This window comes from Camarhynchus parvulus, chromosome 8 (genome assembly GCF_901933205.1).
Source record: "Camarhynchus parvulus chromosome 8, STF_HiC, whole genome shotgun sequence".
Lineage (NCBI taxonomy): Eukaryota > Metazoa > Chordata > Aves > Passeriformes > Thraupidae > Camarhynchus > Camarhynchus parvulus.
The window spans coordinates 10,204,184-10,220,447 of NC_044578.1; the positions used below are offsets into that span (position 1 = coordinate 10,204,184).

The window sequence follows — 16,264 nt, forward strand, 5'->3', positions numbered from 1 at the left end:
CAAATATCCATGGCACAGTGAGGGCAGCTGGCTTTGTCCTGCACACTTTGCCCTAGGTCAGCACCTTGTTAGGCCTCCCTGCATTGCTGAGTGAGCTGGGGGATCCCCCAAGGGGTGGAGGGGGTGACTCAGGGGCTCTGCCTTCCAGCCAGCAGCTGGAGGCAGCAGACAGGACTTCCCCTCTATTCTCCACAATCCCACTTCCTCATCAGATGGTGTTTTCTCCCACCCCCACAAAGCCTGCCAACTTTTCAAACTTTTATTAAATACAAAACCCCCGGTCTCTACGACCGAACGCTGCATTCAACGTACGCTGAAAAAAGGGTCAGACATTCAAATGTACAAAAGTCGCCGGTGCCCCCCAGCCCTGGCGAGCTGCCCTGCTCCCAACCCCACCGCTCCCAGCCCCCCATGGAGCGTCAGGGGTGCTGGGGCTCCCAGTCCCATGGCGGGGCACAGGGCTCCTGCCCTGCATGGTCCTGGCCTCTCCTGCCTGCAGCCCCCCTGCCCCTGGCCTGGAAGCGGGAAGGCAGACAAGGGGAGACCTCAAGGAGAAGATTCCCTCCCTGCTAGAGGGGGGCTGCACCAGCCCCCACCAAGAGGTGCTGGGGGGTTCAAATCAGCCCTATTTCCCCCACCAAAGGGGGGAGGGCAGGCGCAGGCAGGGGCTGCACACACACACAGCACCTGCCTTTGGGGAAGGGGGATGGGATACAGCTGCCATCCCCCCAGCCCTGGGGAAACTGAGGCACAGCGAGGGGCATTCACTAATCAGAGGTCTCTGTTTGGCAGAGCTGAGACAGGGCCCGGCTCTAAGCACCAGACTAAAGCAGAGGAAGACAGCAAGCCACGTCTGTGTGCCCAGCAGCATGAGCAGTGCCTGGCCAGGGCAGCAACCTTGCCCTGATCCTGCCTGCCTGGGGGCCCCAGGCTGCTCCCATCCCCAGCTGGGGCAGCAGTGGCTCCAACGCTGGTAAAGGGGGAAGCCTGCACCCCACTTCTCACAGCGCTGGTGGGGACCCTCCAGCTCTCACAGAGCAGTGGGATTTCACCTTCCCCACCCAGGGTGCAGGTAGGAGCTGGCATGGACTCGGGGGTCCTTGCCAGGCCTGGGGTTGCCCCCTCCCTCTGTGCCAGGAGCTGCTTGCAGGGCAGCTGGGCTCATCCACCAACACACCACGTATGGGGCAGGGGTCCTGCAAACACACTCGTGGGGATGGGGGAGACAGAGAAATCCTAGGGACCAAAGGGCCGGATGGGGGGCAGCCGTCTCCAGAAGGCAGCAGAGTAGGGAGAAAACATCCCTGTCCAGTCCTGGCTCTTGAGCTGGGGCAAAACCCGCCATGCCCAGCCAGCCCCAGGCACAGGGGCTCCCAGTGACAGGAGCACTAGCCGCGGGCCAGGCGGGGCGGGGGCCTGCCAATCTCCACCGTGATGTTGGTGTACATGGGCTGGCGGGAGATCTCCACCAGCCGGTACTGCAGCGAGCTGATCCCATCCCGCTTCATCGTCATTTTGGTGTTCTGGATCTTGGTGAACCTGGTGGAAAGAATAGCAGGATGAGGATGGAGGGATATCATCTTGTAGTGCCAGCAGTGCTGGCCCTCTGTGGGGGTGAGCAGCCACAGTGTCCCAATTGCCCCAGCCCCGCGGCTCACTCACCTCTGCGGGTTGGGCTCATTGTGTTTGTCGCGCTCATGCTTAATCATGCGGTACCTCCCAATGCGGATGTCGGGCCTCGACACCTTCATGCCATTCAGGGATATGCTGGGGGCCAGGAGAAGGGTGGGATCAGTGTGTGGGCACCAGGGTGGGACATTCCCCAGCCCAGAGACCTCCAGGGTCAGACCCCAGGCAAAATAAACCTACCCTTGGTTAAACAAAGCTGTGCCAAGCCAAGATAAGCAAAGCCAGGCCCCACCCAGGCCAGTGTCATGACCTAGGGTGCCACATGCCCCATGGCAGTGTGCCCAAAGCACCACTCCTATCCAGGAACCTGCATTCAGCCTGTGCCGCACACAGGCAGCCATCCATGTGCAGCCATCCATCCCTCCTTCCCTTCCTCCCTCCCTCTGCGGCCCCTGCCCTTTACATTCCCTGAATGCCGCTGCCTAGCCCTTTCCTTGGAGCCCTCCTCTCTGATCAAGGGCTGCCTGAAGCTCTTCCAGACCTCCACACACTTCTTGTCCCCCACCCTGAGCCCACCTTGTGTGGAAATCACAACCGTGCCACGTGTCCAGGGCTCCCACAAGGGTGTTTTGCTAGTCTGGCCATTACTGTCTGGTTACACCCCACTGGCTGCACACTGCTTCCCTGGGAAGCACCATGGGGGAACCCATGGGAGGTGAGGTGGCCATTGTCCAGCTCTGGCCCCCAACACAGGGTGTGGGGGGACTGGGCTTTGCTCAGCTTGCAGCTGTACTGCTGCCTGCTGGCTGCTGGCAGGAATGACTGTGTGGCTGCTGCACGGCCACCACTGAAATGTTTCCAAGTTTTTAATCTCAGCCCTGGACACATCCAAGTCTTGCATCCCAGCCCCCGTATGGAGCAGAGCCCACAGGCACACCACACTGCAGGCTTCAGCCACAAGAGAGGCAGAGGAGTGTCCTGCAGCCCCCCAGCACCCTGGGAAAGGCCAGCTCCACCCATGAGGGTCACAACCCCAAAGCTAGAGTGTAATTAAATCCCTCCCTGACATGTGGCATGGCCCATGTACAAAACTGGGAACACCAGTGCTGTAAGGGGGCTAATTCAGTGCTCGGTGGGGAGCCTGGTACACCCCAACCAGTCAGTGCTAGTGAGGGGCTGGGCACCTACCGATTAAAGATGTCATCGTCCTCTCCTCCCCAGCCCCAGTACTCATTGGGAAAGCCATTGATCTTCAGGAACTGGGACTTGCTCAGCCCAGAGACACCGCCAAAGTAGCCGGCATAGGGCAGCCTGCAGGTTGACAGCAAATGGGTCAGCCCCAGGAACAAGCAAAGATGGAGGTGAGCCCCATGGGGACCCCCAAGTACAAGTACCAACCCTTTCCTGTGTCACCCTCCTACCCAGGGTTCTGTGCTCTCTGCCATCTCAGGTCCACCATTCGAGCCATCGACCTCATGCCTGCCCCAGGTGACAATCAAGGGTGGTTGCCCTGATGTCATCCCAGAGAGATATTCCAGCCCTGCCTGTGCAGAAACACCCCAGCACCCCAGGGCACCCACCTGAACCCAAACTTGTCCATGCCAACAGCAAAGTGCCGTGGCTGCTCGTAGCAGCGATAGAGGTTGCGATCGTCCATGGGGATGAGATCCACGTCGCTGAAAATGAAGCAGTCATACTCCTCGTCGTCCTTGAGTGCCTCCATGAATCCCACGTTGAGCAGCTTGGCCCGGTTGAAGGTGTCTTCACCAAACTGCAGGGCAAAGCTCAGCAATGCCTGCTTGTCCACCCCTGCCCTGCCACCCCTCGCCCCTGCCCCCTCACCTGGTTGATGATGTAGATACCGTAAGCCACCTTCTGCCGGCGCAGGATGGGGTGCAGGTAGTGCAGCCAGTACTTGAGGTGGTGCTCGCGGTGCCGGAAGGGGATGAGGATGGCCACCTTCTGCCGGGGCAGGCAGTCTGGGGGGGTGTACTTGCCACCCTGGCGTACATCAGGGTTCTCCCGCTGCACTCGCTCCATGCTCATGGGAGAGCTGAACTCGATGAGCAGGCGCCCAACTGTGAGAGGGAGGGCCAGGCAATGCCCGCAGGACAGGACATGGTCAGGGTCATGGTCACCTGCTGCTCTGCCCACAGTGTCAAAGCAAACAGCAAGGGGGACCTGCAGGGGGGACTGGCACTGCTGAGGGCAGAGAGTGCTCAGAACCTTTCCTAAAACAGGGCAGAGAGACTGGGCTAACAAAACCTGAAACCAGCTGTCCTGATACAGTTCCAGGCTGAGGTTTCTCTACTATTTCATGGGAAAGCCATACGCAGGGGATAAGGATGTCAGCCATGAGTACCCACCTTAGCCCCATGTTCAGAGTCAGAGCTCAAATTCACCCCCAATGCTCACCCAGGATGTCTCACCTAAACCAGGAGGTGTCTCCTGGCAGGGCTGCAAGGGCTTCTCAGTGGCAGACTGGTTGGTGCTGGGCTTGGTGCTGGGGGATGGGGCCTCAGCACCGGCGGGCCCGTAGCTGGGAACGGTGCCGTTGGGGCGGGACGAGTTGGAGAAGGGGTGGGCGCGCGAGGCATTCCTGGCATTGAAACGGCTGAAGAAGTCCAGGTGCTGCGCGTAGACGTCAAAATAGAGGATCATGATGATGACGAAATGGAGCAGGCAGAGCAGCAGCACAGCCTTGCAAATCCTTTCCAGGGTCACCCCCAAGAGCAGCCTGGTCATCTTCTGGGCACGGGCAGGCAGACATGTGCGCTTGGCGGGGCAGGGGGGCGGCTCCAGCCACGGTCCTGATCCTGCCAAGACACCTCACGCTCAGGACACCAGGAACCTGAGCCCCCAGCCCAGCCCAAATGACACTGGGACAACAGGAGCAGCACAGGCCTGATGCAGACATGAAGGACTTGCAGGCTGGTATGCCAGAGAGCACCCCAGGGGGAATGCTGCACCTGGATCCCTGCTCTGAAGGCACAACCATGAAGATATGAGAGGTCCTAAGCCCCACATAACAAATCATCTCCTTGCTTTCCTAGGCCAAGACCAGAACAGGACAGATCCACTCCCCTCCCCTTTTTCCCACCCAGAGAGAGCATGCAGACACCTCCAGACACGCCACAAAGAACCTCCACAGGGGTTGAGCCCTTGACAAAGGCTATGCTCTCCAAAAACATGTCCAGCGTGGGATGTCACAAGAGCACCACAGGTGTCCCCACCAGCCACCCCTCTCTAAGGCACCCCACTTCCCTGTTCCCCATCCTGCTCCCTCCCCACAGAGCTACACACCAGCAGCAGCACCAAAGCAGGGCAGCAATGAGAGTGAGGCCAGGCTGAGCCAAGCAGGACGTCCCAGCCCCCCTGAGTCAGGTCCCTGCCACATCCAGGTGGATCTGGCATTCAGCCAGCGGTGCAGATCCTCTCCCCTCCTCCTGATGGTGAGGCCTCCAGGGACACTGGACTGCTGGAAGTCAGGGTCCCCTTATCTCCCACATGACGCCTGGAGCCGGGCCAGAGCCCTGCTGGGAAGCCAGCTGGGAGAGTCACTGGAGAGTCCCAGAGAAGTCAAACCATGCGGCCTTTCCCAGCCCTGCCACAGCACAGCCATGCACCCCAGTTCCTGCCCTGAGCCCTGCCCTGCTAGTCCCTGCTTTTAGGGAGGGTGCTAAGACACAGCAAAGCAATCACAAGGGACAGGCACCAGGGGTTCACAAAGCCCTGAGGATCTCAGGACAGGCCAGAGCTGCTGTCTGGTCCCTGAAGGACTTTGGTGGCCGGGGGTCTGCAGCAGGACCCCCAGCAGGAGCGCAGGTAGCGCCCAACAGTGCTGGCAACCGGTCACTGGCAGCTGCCAGCCCTGTCCAGTGGGGCTCCCCAAGGAGCCACAGGGCACTGAGCTGGCAGTGATGGCCACACTGGATGGGTACAGGGATTGGAGCTGAGGTGTGAAGCAGGATCCTCCGCCCAACCCTGCTCTGGGGTGTCCTCTCCCAGTCGCAGGACTGACCCTGGCAGGCAGACCCTGGAACCCACCACAGGCAGGGGGGTGCTGGAAAAGGCTCTGAGCCCAATGGCCCAACTATGTCCACCCTCCCTTTGCAGGATGCAAAGTGGTGCCCCTGTGGATAGGGGGGTCCTGGCATGTGTCAGGAGCACAACCCCACATCCAGTTTTTTTCTGCAAAGTAGCCCTCTGAAGAAAAGCTGGCTTTGCTGTTATTGCTCAGACTTTCCCTCCGATCACAGTGCCTTGTCACCCCACACAGCCCATGACACGGGGATCTGCCTGATCCCAGCACCTGCCAGAAACCCTCCCCAAAAACCTATGCAGTGCATGGAGTGGTGGTGCCTCAACAGCCAGATGGGGATGCAATAGGAAAAAATCAGACCTGGTTTTAGGGGCCCTTCGGTAGAATGGTCCATGAGGCAAGTAGGGAGTGACGCTCAGCAAGAACAAAAGCAAAGCACTCCATCAAGCAGCGGCCACAGGACACCATGAACATGAGTGGGCTTAAACTGCTAAGGAGGGGGTTATGAAATATGATGTCATCTCCCCCCACCGCAGCATCTGTGCAGGGTGTGAGAGGCCAAAAGCAACCTGGGGCTGGGGAGCTGCTCCCCAGGGTTTCAAGTGCAGTATGTGCCATGGGGCTGGTGACGCTCGTTTTGCAGGGGATGCTCAACCCCGTGCACTCAATCCTTCTTCCCACAAGACATCCCAGGGCTGGGAGAAGAGAGGCACGGTGGGACCCGGTGGCCCCGATGCCCTAAAGGTGACAACCTGTCGGCCAAAAGTGGGGTGAGGGGCCGCATTCAGCACAACTAACACTCCCCCACCCCCAATTTTTTCCCACTCCCCGACGCATGCAAAAACTTATTTAAAAAATGAGAAACAACCTCAAAATTAGTCTTTTTCCCGAGCCGGAGTGGTGCCGCCCATGAGTGGCCGGGATCGCATCCCCCGGGTCGCATCCCGGGCCTCACCCGCCCGGCCAGGCCTGCCCGCGCCGCTCCACTCACCGCGGCCTCGGGGCTGCCGCGCCGCCCCGGCGCTGGTCAGCGGCCCCCGCCGCCGCCTCCTTCTCTTCCTCTTCCTTCTCTTCCTCCTCCAGCCCCGGCCGCCGGCCCGCGGGCTCCCATGCCCGGGGCTGCGGGGGCCCAGCCGGCCGGGCCGCCGCACCGCCGAGAGCCGCAGGGAGACGGAGCCGCGCCCGCACGCCGGCTCCGCCCGCCGCCGCCGCACCGGGCGGGGCCGCCGCCGCCGCCCGCCCGGGAGCCGCGGGCCGAGGAGGGCAGTCCCGCAGGCACCGAGGCCCACGGGCGCGGATCCCAGGGATGCGGACACAGCCGGGGGTGCGCGGTGCCTCCGGCTGCGCCGCGGGATGCTCAGCCCTTGGCCTCAGATGCGGCAGCGGGGACCCTCCGAGCACCTCCGGGATACCGGCACAGGGTGTCCCGGCCTTTCTCCGTTCCCTGGCTCCTCGTTGCCGGAAGGCAGCGCTCCCACGGACCCACCTGCGGCGATTCCCACGCTCCCGGCCGTTGGTCCTGGCTCAGCGTCCGTTGCAACCTATTTGTGGCTCCACACCGCCCTTTCTATGTTTCATTGCTAGGAAACACCGGGAATCTCACTCTCCTTACCACAGTGGCATCGGTGGAAGATCGTGGTTTGGTCCCACCACAAGTCTGGCCCACCACAAGGAGTTTTTGCCCTGTCTGCAGCCTTTCCCTTCTGCCACCCGCTCAGCTCCCTTCCGCAGCACTTGTGCCTGTTTAGAGCAGCCCTGTGCCCCGAACCCCCTCCTCCTCCCATGCCTGGCTGCTCACCCCAGCGAGGGCTTTCCAGCTCCCTTCAGCAGACAACCTTTCAGAAGAGAACCGAATGGCACCTACCCAGCCCAGCCCTGTTCCACCCCTGCAAACCCTGCTGAAAGCAGTCCAACTCTTCTCCAGCTCTTGGTTTGGCTCCTCAGCAGGTGGCATTTTTCTCATCGATACCTACACATGGTTACCAAAATATCTTTTAACTCCTGCTGCTGCTGCTTCTAAATGAGACTAAGTCCTGGAGCCTTGTTTAAGCTTTTTTTCTCTGCTTGAGCAGCAGGTGTTTAGTCCAAGTCCTGGAACCCAAGAGTGCACACCTAGAACCACAGGGCGTGCTCACCTTATCACTGCTGGCTATGGTAGGCGGGCTGTGGGTCACCCTGAGAGTAGCCCTCATGGATCTCATGTCCTTGTAAGGGGCTTGTGGGCAAGTCTGGAGCCCATTCCCCTGCCAAAGCTGTGATATTCACAGGCAGGATTGGGAGAGTGGAAAAGCACCTCACAGAGGCACATTTCTGACAGCAGATGCATTTCTATCTGGGCAGGGCAGGGCAAGGCCCATCCCTGAAAAAACAAGTGGAGTCTTTCAAGACAGCTGCTAACCAGGAAGATGATTAACCCACAAAGCAGCTTCCCTAACTCCAGCACAGCACGGCCCCTCCAGCTCCAGGCATCTCTTTCCTGAGCTTGCTGTGGGTCTGATGAAATGGCTATGCAGCTCCCACACAGAACAGGGAAAAGTCTGCCCACACCTGACACTCTTTCTTCAAACCAGGCAGGGCCCAATATGTGTCCTGCCTGGACACAATGTGAGACAGAGGTCTCACATTGCTCCTGTGAGAGCCTCCAGCCCCAGGGGACATTCAGCACAGCTAGCAGAGGCAGTGGCTTGGTTTTCCCCCCACAACTGTCATGCAACCAGGGCTGAAATTCACTGCAGCCCCCAAACTCATAAGACAATCTGGAACAGAGGCAGGAGAGCAGCAGATCTCAGAGGGGTCATGCAGAAGCAGCTGCCCTATTTCAAGGGCAAGAATCAGCAGGCTCCAGCAGTCTCACTGCTGACCCAGCCTGTGGCATCCACACAGGAAGAGAGAAGGGCAGCTCTAAGCGTGCATCTGCTCTGACACAGCACTGGAAGATCAGTGCTTTCTCTATGAAGGTATACTGGTAGAAGAAACAGTATGAGGGCCTTGTGCTGGATACAGCAGATGCAGCAGCCTCCAGGCTCTCTGCAGAGCACATGCAGAAGGACCTTGTTCTTCCCTTCCCCCAAGCAGCAGATGAGATGCAGGTCCAGCTGTCTACAGCCGGCTTCCCCACACTATTCAGCACAGCTAGGGCCAGGGAACAGAGCCAGCACAAAGTGTCCCCACCCCTGGGACCTCTACCTGGACAGAGGGGCACTGCAGACTGGAGAGCCTCAGCACACAGCCAACAGTCCCACCAGGGAGCTGCTGGCTGGAGGATGTCCTTTGAAGGGACAAAAGTTCCACTTTGTTCTTCTGGTGCTCCCTGGCTGCACAATGGGGCTATGGACACTGTGTATGCCCCCCTACACTAAACTACCTGGATGGGAGTTGAAAGGCACAAAGCAGCTTGTGTTGGGCTCACGTTGGGCTGCTAGGAGCCTGGCAGAGGCAATTCAGAGCTGCCTGCTGCCTGTTCCAACAGCCTTGCACCTGCTCCAGGCAGCAAGGCACAGCTCTGCGTTCCCACAGCCCAAAGAGGGTGGGTCTTACAGCCTGAGAAAGCAACAGAATTAACCCCACACAGGCAGGACACCACCAGGCTCCTGGAAGAGGACAGGGATTTTGCCAGAAGCACAGAGAGGAATCTCTGGGGCAGCCCAAACCAGCACTTCTCTCTGCAAACCTCCCCAGCATGCACAGGGAAGAGAAAGAGCTGGACAAGAACCATATTTATTTCACTGACACAGGATTGCACTGATGGTCAATTCTACACACCAGGGACGGGCAGCAGCAGGGCCCCACGAGCTGGGCCAGGCTGCTGGGGGCAGAATTCACACAGAGAAATTTGTTTCTTCCAAGGGGCCGACTGATCTGCAGGACGGGGCTCTACGCGGTCAGGCTCCTGCTGCCGGTGCCAGCCTCTCCCACCCCAATCAAGTATAGAAACATTAAATAAGTATATACAGAACCTCTTGGGGTGCGCTGGAACAGGCTGAGTGCAAGAGGGCTCAGCCCATTTTTACTTTAGATGTCTGGAAAGAAAGAAGAGAGGTTAGGTTGTAGCCCACAAATCCCAGCTCAGCACCCCAGTCCCACCCAAGCACCCCAAAACCACCCAGAAGCTGCAGACAGCGTATCAGTCCCACTAGTAAGACATAAGTGTCACACAAGGTGCATGCAAGGTGACACCCTCAGTGACAGAGGGGCCATCAGAAGGGTTCCCAATGTTGCAAATAGGCACAGTATGCTCTGGGAAGAGCTGTGCCACCCCAAACCTTGTAAGCAGCCTCCCCATCCCAATGCAGAAGATTGTGCTGAAACCCAGGTGTGTCTCCCTGGGGCTGGAAAGCATCCAGGGTGACAGCACCTTGTGCTCACTCAGGCCTGGTGGCCTCAGGAAGCAGGTACCTGCAGGATAGCAACGATGACTCCAAACAGCCCTATGGCACTGCCAAAGATTTCCACAATCAGGATCTTGACGAAGAGGCTGGCATTCTGGGCATCAGCCAGGGCAGCCCCGCTGCCCACGATGCCCACACAGACCCCACAGAAGAGATTGCATAAACCCACGGTCAGACCAGCTCCAAACATGGAGAAACCTGTGAGAGAGGAACGCTGCAAGAACAGGATGTAACCCCTTCCACCTGCACCCAGGACATGCTGCAGTTCTGTCTCAAGGTGATAGAAGACCAGGAGCTGCCAAGCCCCAGCAACATCCTGTCCGGGGAGCAGGACTGATCTGAAATGTGCCTCAGGTCCCATGGTGCCAGGCCACTGCTCCACCCAGGGGAGAAACAGTGCTGCTGCTGCACAGCACAGCCTGCTGGGCACAGGAGGTGCTAGAAGGTAAGTAAAAAGCTGCCTTTTGGCAGAAGAGTCACATATCCTTCACACACCAGCAGCAGACCATGGGTGGGGTCAGGGTGTGGCAGTGCTCACAGTGACAGCACCAGGAACCCAGAAGTCCTTACCTGCGTGGTAGTTCCTGGCTCCAATCTCTTCTGGGGTGACTCCATTGAAAGGCTAAGAGAAAGCACAGGACCTGGGTTAGTGACAAGTCTGTGGTCTCTGGAAGAGGTACCTGTCCCTGATACAGCATGAGGCAGCCTCATTACAGCCAGAGCCAGGCCCTGATTCCACGTCATGGCTTCATGGAATCTGCCTTGTGTGCGCTCTCCCAACCCTCTCTTCATCACCGGCAAGGATCCCTGCACAGACCACCAGTCCAGGGGCTCCCAAGGCACAACAGTGTTCCAAGTGCCCACAGGGCCACCCCTCACAATACTGGCCCATGACCAGCTGTGCCATCCCTGTACCAGCCCCATGGCCTCGGGGCAGGGGCAGGGATGGCACAACAGCCCAGGTGCTCCCATACCTCAGCCATGTTACTGATGACTGTTGCCATGATGATCCCATACCTCAGCCATGTTACTGATGACTATTGCCATGATGATCCCATAGATGGCCACGGCCTCACAGAAAATGATGCTGTGGGAGAAAGGCAAAGTCTGAGCACAGCATCTCAATCAGTCTCACCAGTGTCCTGGGGGAAAGACCCTATTCCATGGAGCCCCTTGCCAGTTCATGCCCAGCCAGCCAGACCCCTCCACAGCCATATGGGAAGCTACCCACTGCTTTACTTTCAAACTAGGGGGAGCTGCCAAACACAAAGGCTGGATGCTGGTTCTGCTGTGGCACCTGAGTAAGATGCAAGGATCCTGCTGGAAGCAGGCCTGGGAAGCCTTGCCCTTCACCAGCCTGTTTCTGCTCCTTGTGGAAGGGTTGTGCAAGGAGAACCCTTGCCTGGGCAGGATGTGTGATCTCAGGGTGTTTGTTTTGAACACACTGGGCTCATTCACAGTGTGATATCACACAGTGACCCTTCAAAGCAGCACTCTGGCTCCTTTAGGGCTCTTTGTTTTGAAAGCAAACAGCATCAGCAGCTCAGCAAGGAACAGCCTGCCAGCAGCACCCAGCTAGAGAGCAGGCAGAAGCCTCTTCACTGGGTTGTGACCTGCCCCACTCAGGTGCAGCACAAGAACTAACCCCAGTCTGTGCTTACCTCACCAGATTCTTTGTTTTGATCCGCGGGGCTTTGACTCCCCCACCAATGATGCTGGAGCCCGTGATGTAAATCCCCCTGCAGCAGACAAGGGTGGTTGGTAGAAGATGTGGCACTCACAGAATTCTATACAGAAACCAGGATCTTTCAGCTGAGCAAAGAATCAGGCATGCAGCTGGTGGCACTGAGCACTCAGCCTAACCTCTCCCAGGGTATGGGTGGCCCCAGGCTGCACCACCTACACCAGCAGAACTGCTGGGGCACAAGAGCCCCAATGGACAGCCCGGGCTCAGGGGTACAGCTTCCAGAGACTTCCCTGTCTTTCCACTGCCACTGCTGCTTGTGGGCTGGTCCACCCAGACCCCCCCAGCAGTCCAACAATTCAGCCCACCCACAATCCTACATGTACACACTGCTCTACCCTGCTCTGCGCTGTGGGAAAACTGCAGTGCATACACAGCTACCAAGGTGGGACAGCAGGAGAATGCTGAAGAGCCAGTCCCACTCACCAGGCAGCTCCCACCACAGACAGGGAGATGGCCAAGCCAATGCCCAGGTTGGACCACATGTAGGGTGAGGTCTCTGTCAGAAACCTGGAGAGGAAGAAATATCCTGGGTTAGCACACAGGCTAAGCCCCCACAGTCACACCACACAGCCTACCCCAAAACAGGTACCCCTCCACCAAATTATGAAGCCCAAGATGGGCTGGGCAGCCAGACAGCAGGACATGAGAACCTCTGTCTGCCAGCCAGAAACACAGGACCCTCACCTGCATGGATCAAGATCTTCCTCCCAAGCCCTCCCTGTGAAGCAGAAGCCTGGGCTTGGAGATGTGGAGGGCAGAGCAGCAATAGCTGCACCAGGACCTTGTAGGGAGCCAGCCACAGGAACACAGGGCTGCATCCATCCCACCTCCCGGGAAGCAGAGGCCCTGCTCACTGCAGCTCTGGTTCTTCTGTGATGCACTGACCACTGCCCATCACCCAAAAGCAAGTGCTGCTCCTGCTGCTCCTGGGAGGCACTGCCAGCACTGCCTGCCTCCTCACACAGCCCTGAGGACGCCCGAGCTTACAGGGAACTCACCAAGCCACATCGAAGCGGAAGCCCAGGTCAAATATTGTGTAGCAGATGCCTGGAAAGCAAGAACAAGATGGAAACCTCCAGGGAGGCAGCAGCTGGATCCAGCACTGCTGGTTCCTCCCCCACCTGCACAGCCCCAAGGCAAAGGCCCAGGAGCACAGCACAGCATGACGGAGGGTCACTGGGCAGACTGGCTCAAGCGTGCAGAGCTGTGGGGCAGGGTCTCCCCTCCAAATCCTACCCTTGTGATGCCAACACTTCCACATCAGCCCAGGACAGACAGCCTGGGCCTGAGGTACTGTCAGACCCCATCCCAGTCTTGCCCAGAAGATGATCGTGGTTGTTGTCACACCCATTCTATTCCCTGGCCCTGCTGAGCACCCACAGACCATGCTGAGCTATAGGGTCTCAAGGGCAATCCTCAGCCCTGTGCCCTGGCACGGTCTCCACTGTGGCTCTCCAATGGCTCAGCCCTGCTGGAGAGTCACAGCTCCAGGGACCAGCTGTGAGCTCTTCCCTGCCACAGGAGGGACAAGAGGAGCAAGGCTGTGCCCTGACTGACCATCACATGCTGCTACATCACCATCCCATCAGTGTTTGTGCTGCTTCCCAGGAGCCCACCAACACGAGAAGCTCCAGCTTTCCTCCAACACCCCCTTTCCAAGGCTGCGGGTTCAAGACATGACTTTTGTTCTCAGCATTTCCCCCAGAGTAACTTCCAGATAAATTTCTACTCCAACACAGGTGGGAGACACCAAAGCACTGTCCTGAGAGACTTAGAAAAGCCCTTCCTTTCCAAGGAGGGCTTGCCCTGCTGTGCTCATCTCCCACCAGGAACCACAGCCAAGAGTCACATCCCTGCACATGCAGAGGTGCTGCACCCTGCCTTACTCTGAGCTCCTGAGTGGGAAACGTGCTGCAGACCAGGAGAGACACTTGCTCTTTGCTGGAAAAGGGAGGGTCACCCAGCCCTAAGGAACAGATAAGCACAGGCATCGTGGCACTGTGTGCTCCATGCCAGGCACAGAGGGTGACACAGCTCTGCCATATCTGACTGTAATCAGTCCCTGCCTGTGCGACGCTGATCCCACATACGGTTGGGAAAAAAGGAAATGGGAGACTTGTGGAATGCTCCAATGCAGCAAAGAGGTCACTCTTTGGGACATGTCCCACTGCTCCCTTCCACCCCAGAGCAGCAGCCTGGAAGTAGGGGGTGATGGCAATCTGCCCAGCAGAAATGTGGGGGCAGGACCATGCCCTCCCCTGGGCACAGCCAAGACCTGCAGGACAGTACATCCCCCTGGAAGGGCTCAGCACTGCAGATCCCTGGCAGCAGGGATGTCCCCATTATTCTTGTGTGCTCACCCCTCCATGTGCAGCTCAGGTCTCAGCACCCCCCTCACCACCCTCAGGGGAGCACACAAGCACTGTCAGGCCCCATAATGGGAGGTGGTAATGCTGATCACTCTTTCTGCCACAGATTTGGGGTGCCCCCCTCCCCTGTAGCGACACACTAGAATGAAGGAAGGTGCCACCACAGGCAGGGAATACAGAGGAAAGCCACAGCCCAGCCTGCATGTCTGGCAACCTTCAAGGATGATCTCTAGTGCTGGGTCCAGCCAGTTTGTTACTTGTGTTTTGGCTTTGCTGCTTGGCTGTCAGAACAGGAACTGAACCCAGCCAGTCTCAGCTGCCTCCACTCCCCAGAAGTGGTAAAAGAGAGCTACAACCAGCTCAGGGCAGGTCCTCAGGGCACCTTTCATCTCTTCAAGAGCAGGTGTAACCTCAGATTCATATGCAAAAGAAACAGGGTAAAGGACACTCTCCTGTGAGCTCTGACTTGCAGCCCTGAAGCCAGAAGGACAGAAGACAGGGCAGCAGGACTGGAGGATCAAATCAGGGTTTAGGACGAAGACGAAAAACACAAATAGACACTGCTGCAACACTGCATGGAGCAAGACCACTTCCTGCTCGTGGTCTTCCTCAAAAAGGGACTGCAACAGGGCAGGGGAAGTTCAGACTAACTGCGTTCAGCTCAGCAAGATTTTCCAACAGTCTCACATCCACAAGGTGAATCTGCACTGCTGTGAGCTACATGATTCAGAGCCCAGGGAGGCAGCCCTAGGCCCACACTGGGTTCACCAGGCCCTGGAAACACGAGCGAGTGAGACACCCCTCACTTCTGACTCATTCTCTCCCCTCATCCAAACACTGAAGCAATGGCCAAGGTCTCCCCAGCCTCTGCCGGGTCTGTGGTCACTTCATTCTGTGCTAAGAGGAAATAACCAGCAGTCCCAGCACAAAATCCACCTGTTGGCCTTAGGGCATTAAATCCATCCTCCAAAAGCCCAACACCCTCAGCAGCAGTGCATGGGCTGCCATGAAGCAGCTCCACCGCCATCCAAACGTGCATGTTCTCTCATGCTGCCACAGCTTGGCAAGGCAAGGCGATCTCTCCACCCGAGAGACATCAACCATCAGAGTCTGAAGCACCAGGCTCCTCCTGCCTTCACCTCCCCCAGTCTACCAAACCCCCTGACCGGCACCAGCACCCTTCTGCTCTCGCACACACACAGAGAAGCAAATCAACTGCTCAAGCCAGACAGGCTCAGAGCTGCACATCCATCAGCGACTGGGAGTGACCCAGCAGCGCTGGGGCTCCGAGACAGCAGCCACAGGCCCGCTGGGGGTGACCCGGCACCGGGGGCGCGGGCGCAGCCCGCTGGGGCCGCCCGCCGAGGCAGCAGCCACAGGCCCGCTGGGGCTTGAGGCAGCACCACAGGCCCGCTGGGGGTGACCCGGCACCGCTGGGGCTCCGAGGCAGCAGCCACAGGCCCGCTGGGGGTGACCCGGCACCGCTGGGGGCTCCGAGGCAGCAGCCACAGGCCCGCTGGGGGTGACCCGGCACCGCTGGGGGCTCCGAGGCAGCAGCCACAGGCCCGAGGGCGCTGCCCAGGCTGGGCAGCCGCCAGCAGCACCCCCGGCCCTGCCGGAGAGCACGGACCAGCCCCAGGGAGCGCCGCGGCAACCGGGGCCTGACAACGCTGCACCCCTCATCGCCCGGCTTCCTTTCCCACACCAAAGCAACCCTCCCGCCCTCCGCAGCACGGGCAGGAACCGCAGCCGCCCCTCGGGCCCAGAATCCCCTGCCGCCCCCCGGCTCAGCCCCGCAGCGCAGCCCCCGGACCCCCCTTCTCCGCGGCCCCGCGCCCTCCCCGCCCCGGCGCTGACCGACGCCGAGCAGCGTGGTCCAGAAGGCGAGGCCGAGCCCCGAGTAGAGCAGGGCGAGCCCCGTCATGGCGGCGGCGGCGGCACCGGGCGGCGCGGCGGGAGCGGATCGGGCCGGGTCACCTGACCCCCGCGCGGCACCTGACCGGAACTGCAGCGCCCGCACGGAAGTACCGGAACGCCACCGCTGCCACCGCGCCCGCTTATTGGCTGCCTGGTTTGACAGTGGCGGGGG

At 59.2% G+C, this 16,264-nt stretch overlaps 2 protein-coding genes across 3 annotated transcripts; both read right to left on the minus strand.

Annotated features, from left to right (window-relative positions):
• Positions 1 to 244: 244 nt before the first annotated feature.
• Positions 245 to 6,848, minus strand: B4GALT2 (beta-1,4-galactosyltransferase 2). 2 transcript variants are annotated; one of them, XM_030953887.1, is made up of 7 exons: positions 6,663 to 6,848; positions 4,059 to 4,445; positions 3,472 to 3,707; positions 3,210 to 3,400; positions 2,818 to 2,940; positions 1,663 to 1,767; positions 245 to 1,539 (listed from the first exon to the last, which is right to left on the minus strand). In XM_030953887.1, the coding sequence occupies exons 2-7, from the start codon at positions 4,372 to 4,374 to the stop codon at positions 1,389 to 1,391; spliced, it is 1,122 nt and encodes a 373-aa protein (XP_030809747.1). In that variant the 5' UTR covers positions 4,375 to 4,445; positions 6,663 to 6,848; the 3' UTR covers positions 245 to 1,388. The 2 variants fall into 2 exon arrangements, with proteins under 2 accessions (XP_030809747.1, XP_030809748.1); XM_030953888.1 differs by lacking the exon at positions 6,663 to 6,848 and adding an exon at positions 6,540 to 6,658 and having other exon boundaries at positions 1,389 to 1,539.
• Positions 6,849 to 9,372: 2,524 nt separating this feature from the next.
• Positions 9,373 to 16,178, minus strand: ATP6V0B (ATPase H+ transporting V0 subunit b). The gene is made up of 8 exons (XM_030953184.1): positions 16,033 to 16,178; positions 12,805 to 12,853; positions 12,230 to 12,313; positions 11,721 to 11,798; positions 11,077 to 11,146; positions 10,630 to 10,681; positions 10,067 to 10,257; positions 9,373 to 9,690 (listed from the first exon to the last, which is right to left on the minus strand). The coding sequence occupies exons 1-8, from the start codon at positions 16,097 to 16,099 to the stop codon at positions 9,667 to 9,669; spliced, it is 615 nt and encodes a 204-aa protein (XP_030809044.1). The 5' UTR covers positions 16,100 to 16,178; the 3' UTR covers positions 9,373 to 9,666.
• Between the last annotated feature and the right edge of the window lie 86 nt (positions 16,179 to 16,264).

Excerpts from the sequence above, each read along its gene's own strand:
- ATP6V0B (XM_030953184.1), bottom strand. The coding sequence starts at position 16,099 with ATGACGGGGCTCGCCCTGCTCTACTCGGGGCTCGGCCTCGCCTTCTGG. Across the intron at positions 12,854-16,032 it reads GACCACGCTGCTCGGCGTCG|GCATCTGCTACACAATATTT; the intron begins GTCAGCGCCGGG and ends CTTGCTTTCCAG. Across the intron at positions 10,682-11,076 it reads TCATCAGTAACATGGCTGAG|CCTTTCAATGGAGTCACCCC; the intron begins GTATGGGATCAT and ends GCTTTCTCTTAG.
- B4GALT2 (XM_030953887.1), bottom strand. The coding sequence starts at position 4,374 with ATGACCAGGCTGCTCTTGGGGGTGACCCTGGAAAGGATTTGCAAGGCT. Across the intron at positions 2,941-3,209 it reads ATGGACAAGTTTGGGTTCAG|GCTGCCCTATGCCGGCTACT; the intron begins GTGGGTGCCCTG and ends GTCAACCTGCAG. Across the intron at positions 1,540-1,662 it reads AATGAGCCCAACCCGCAGAG|GTTCACCAAGATCCAGAACA; the intron begins GTGAGTGAGCCG and ends TCTTTCCACCAG.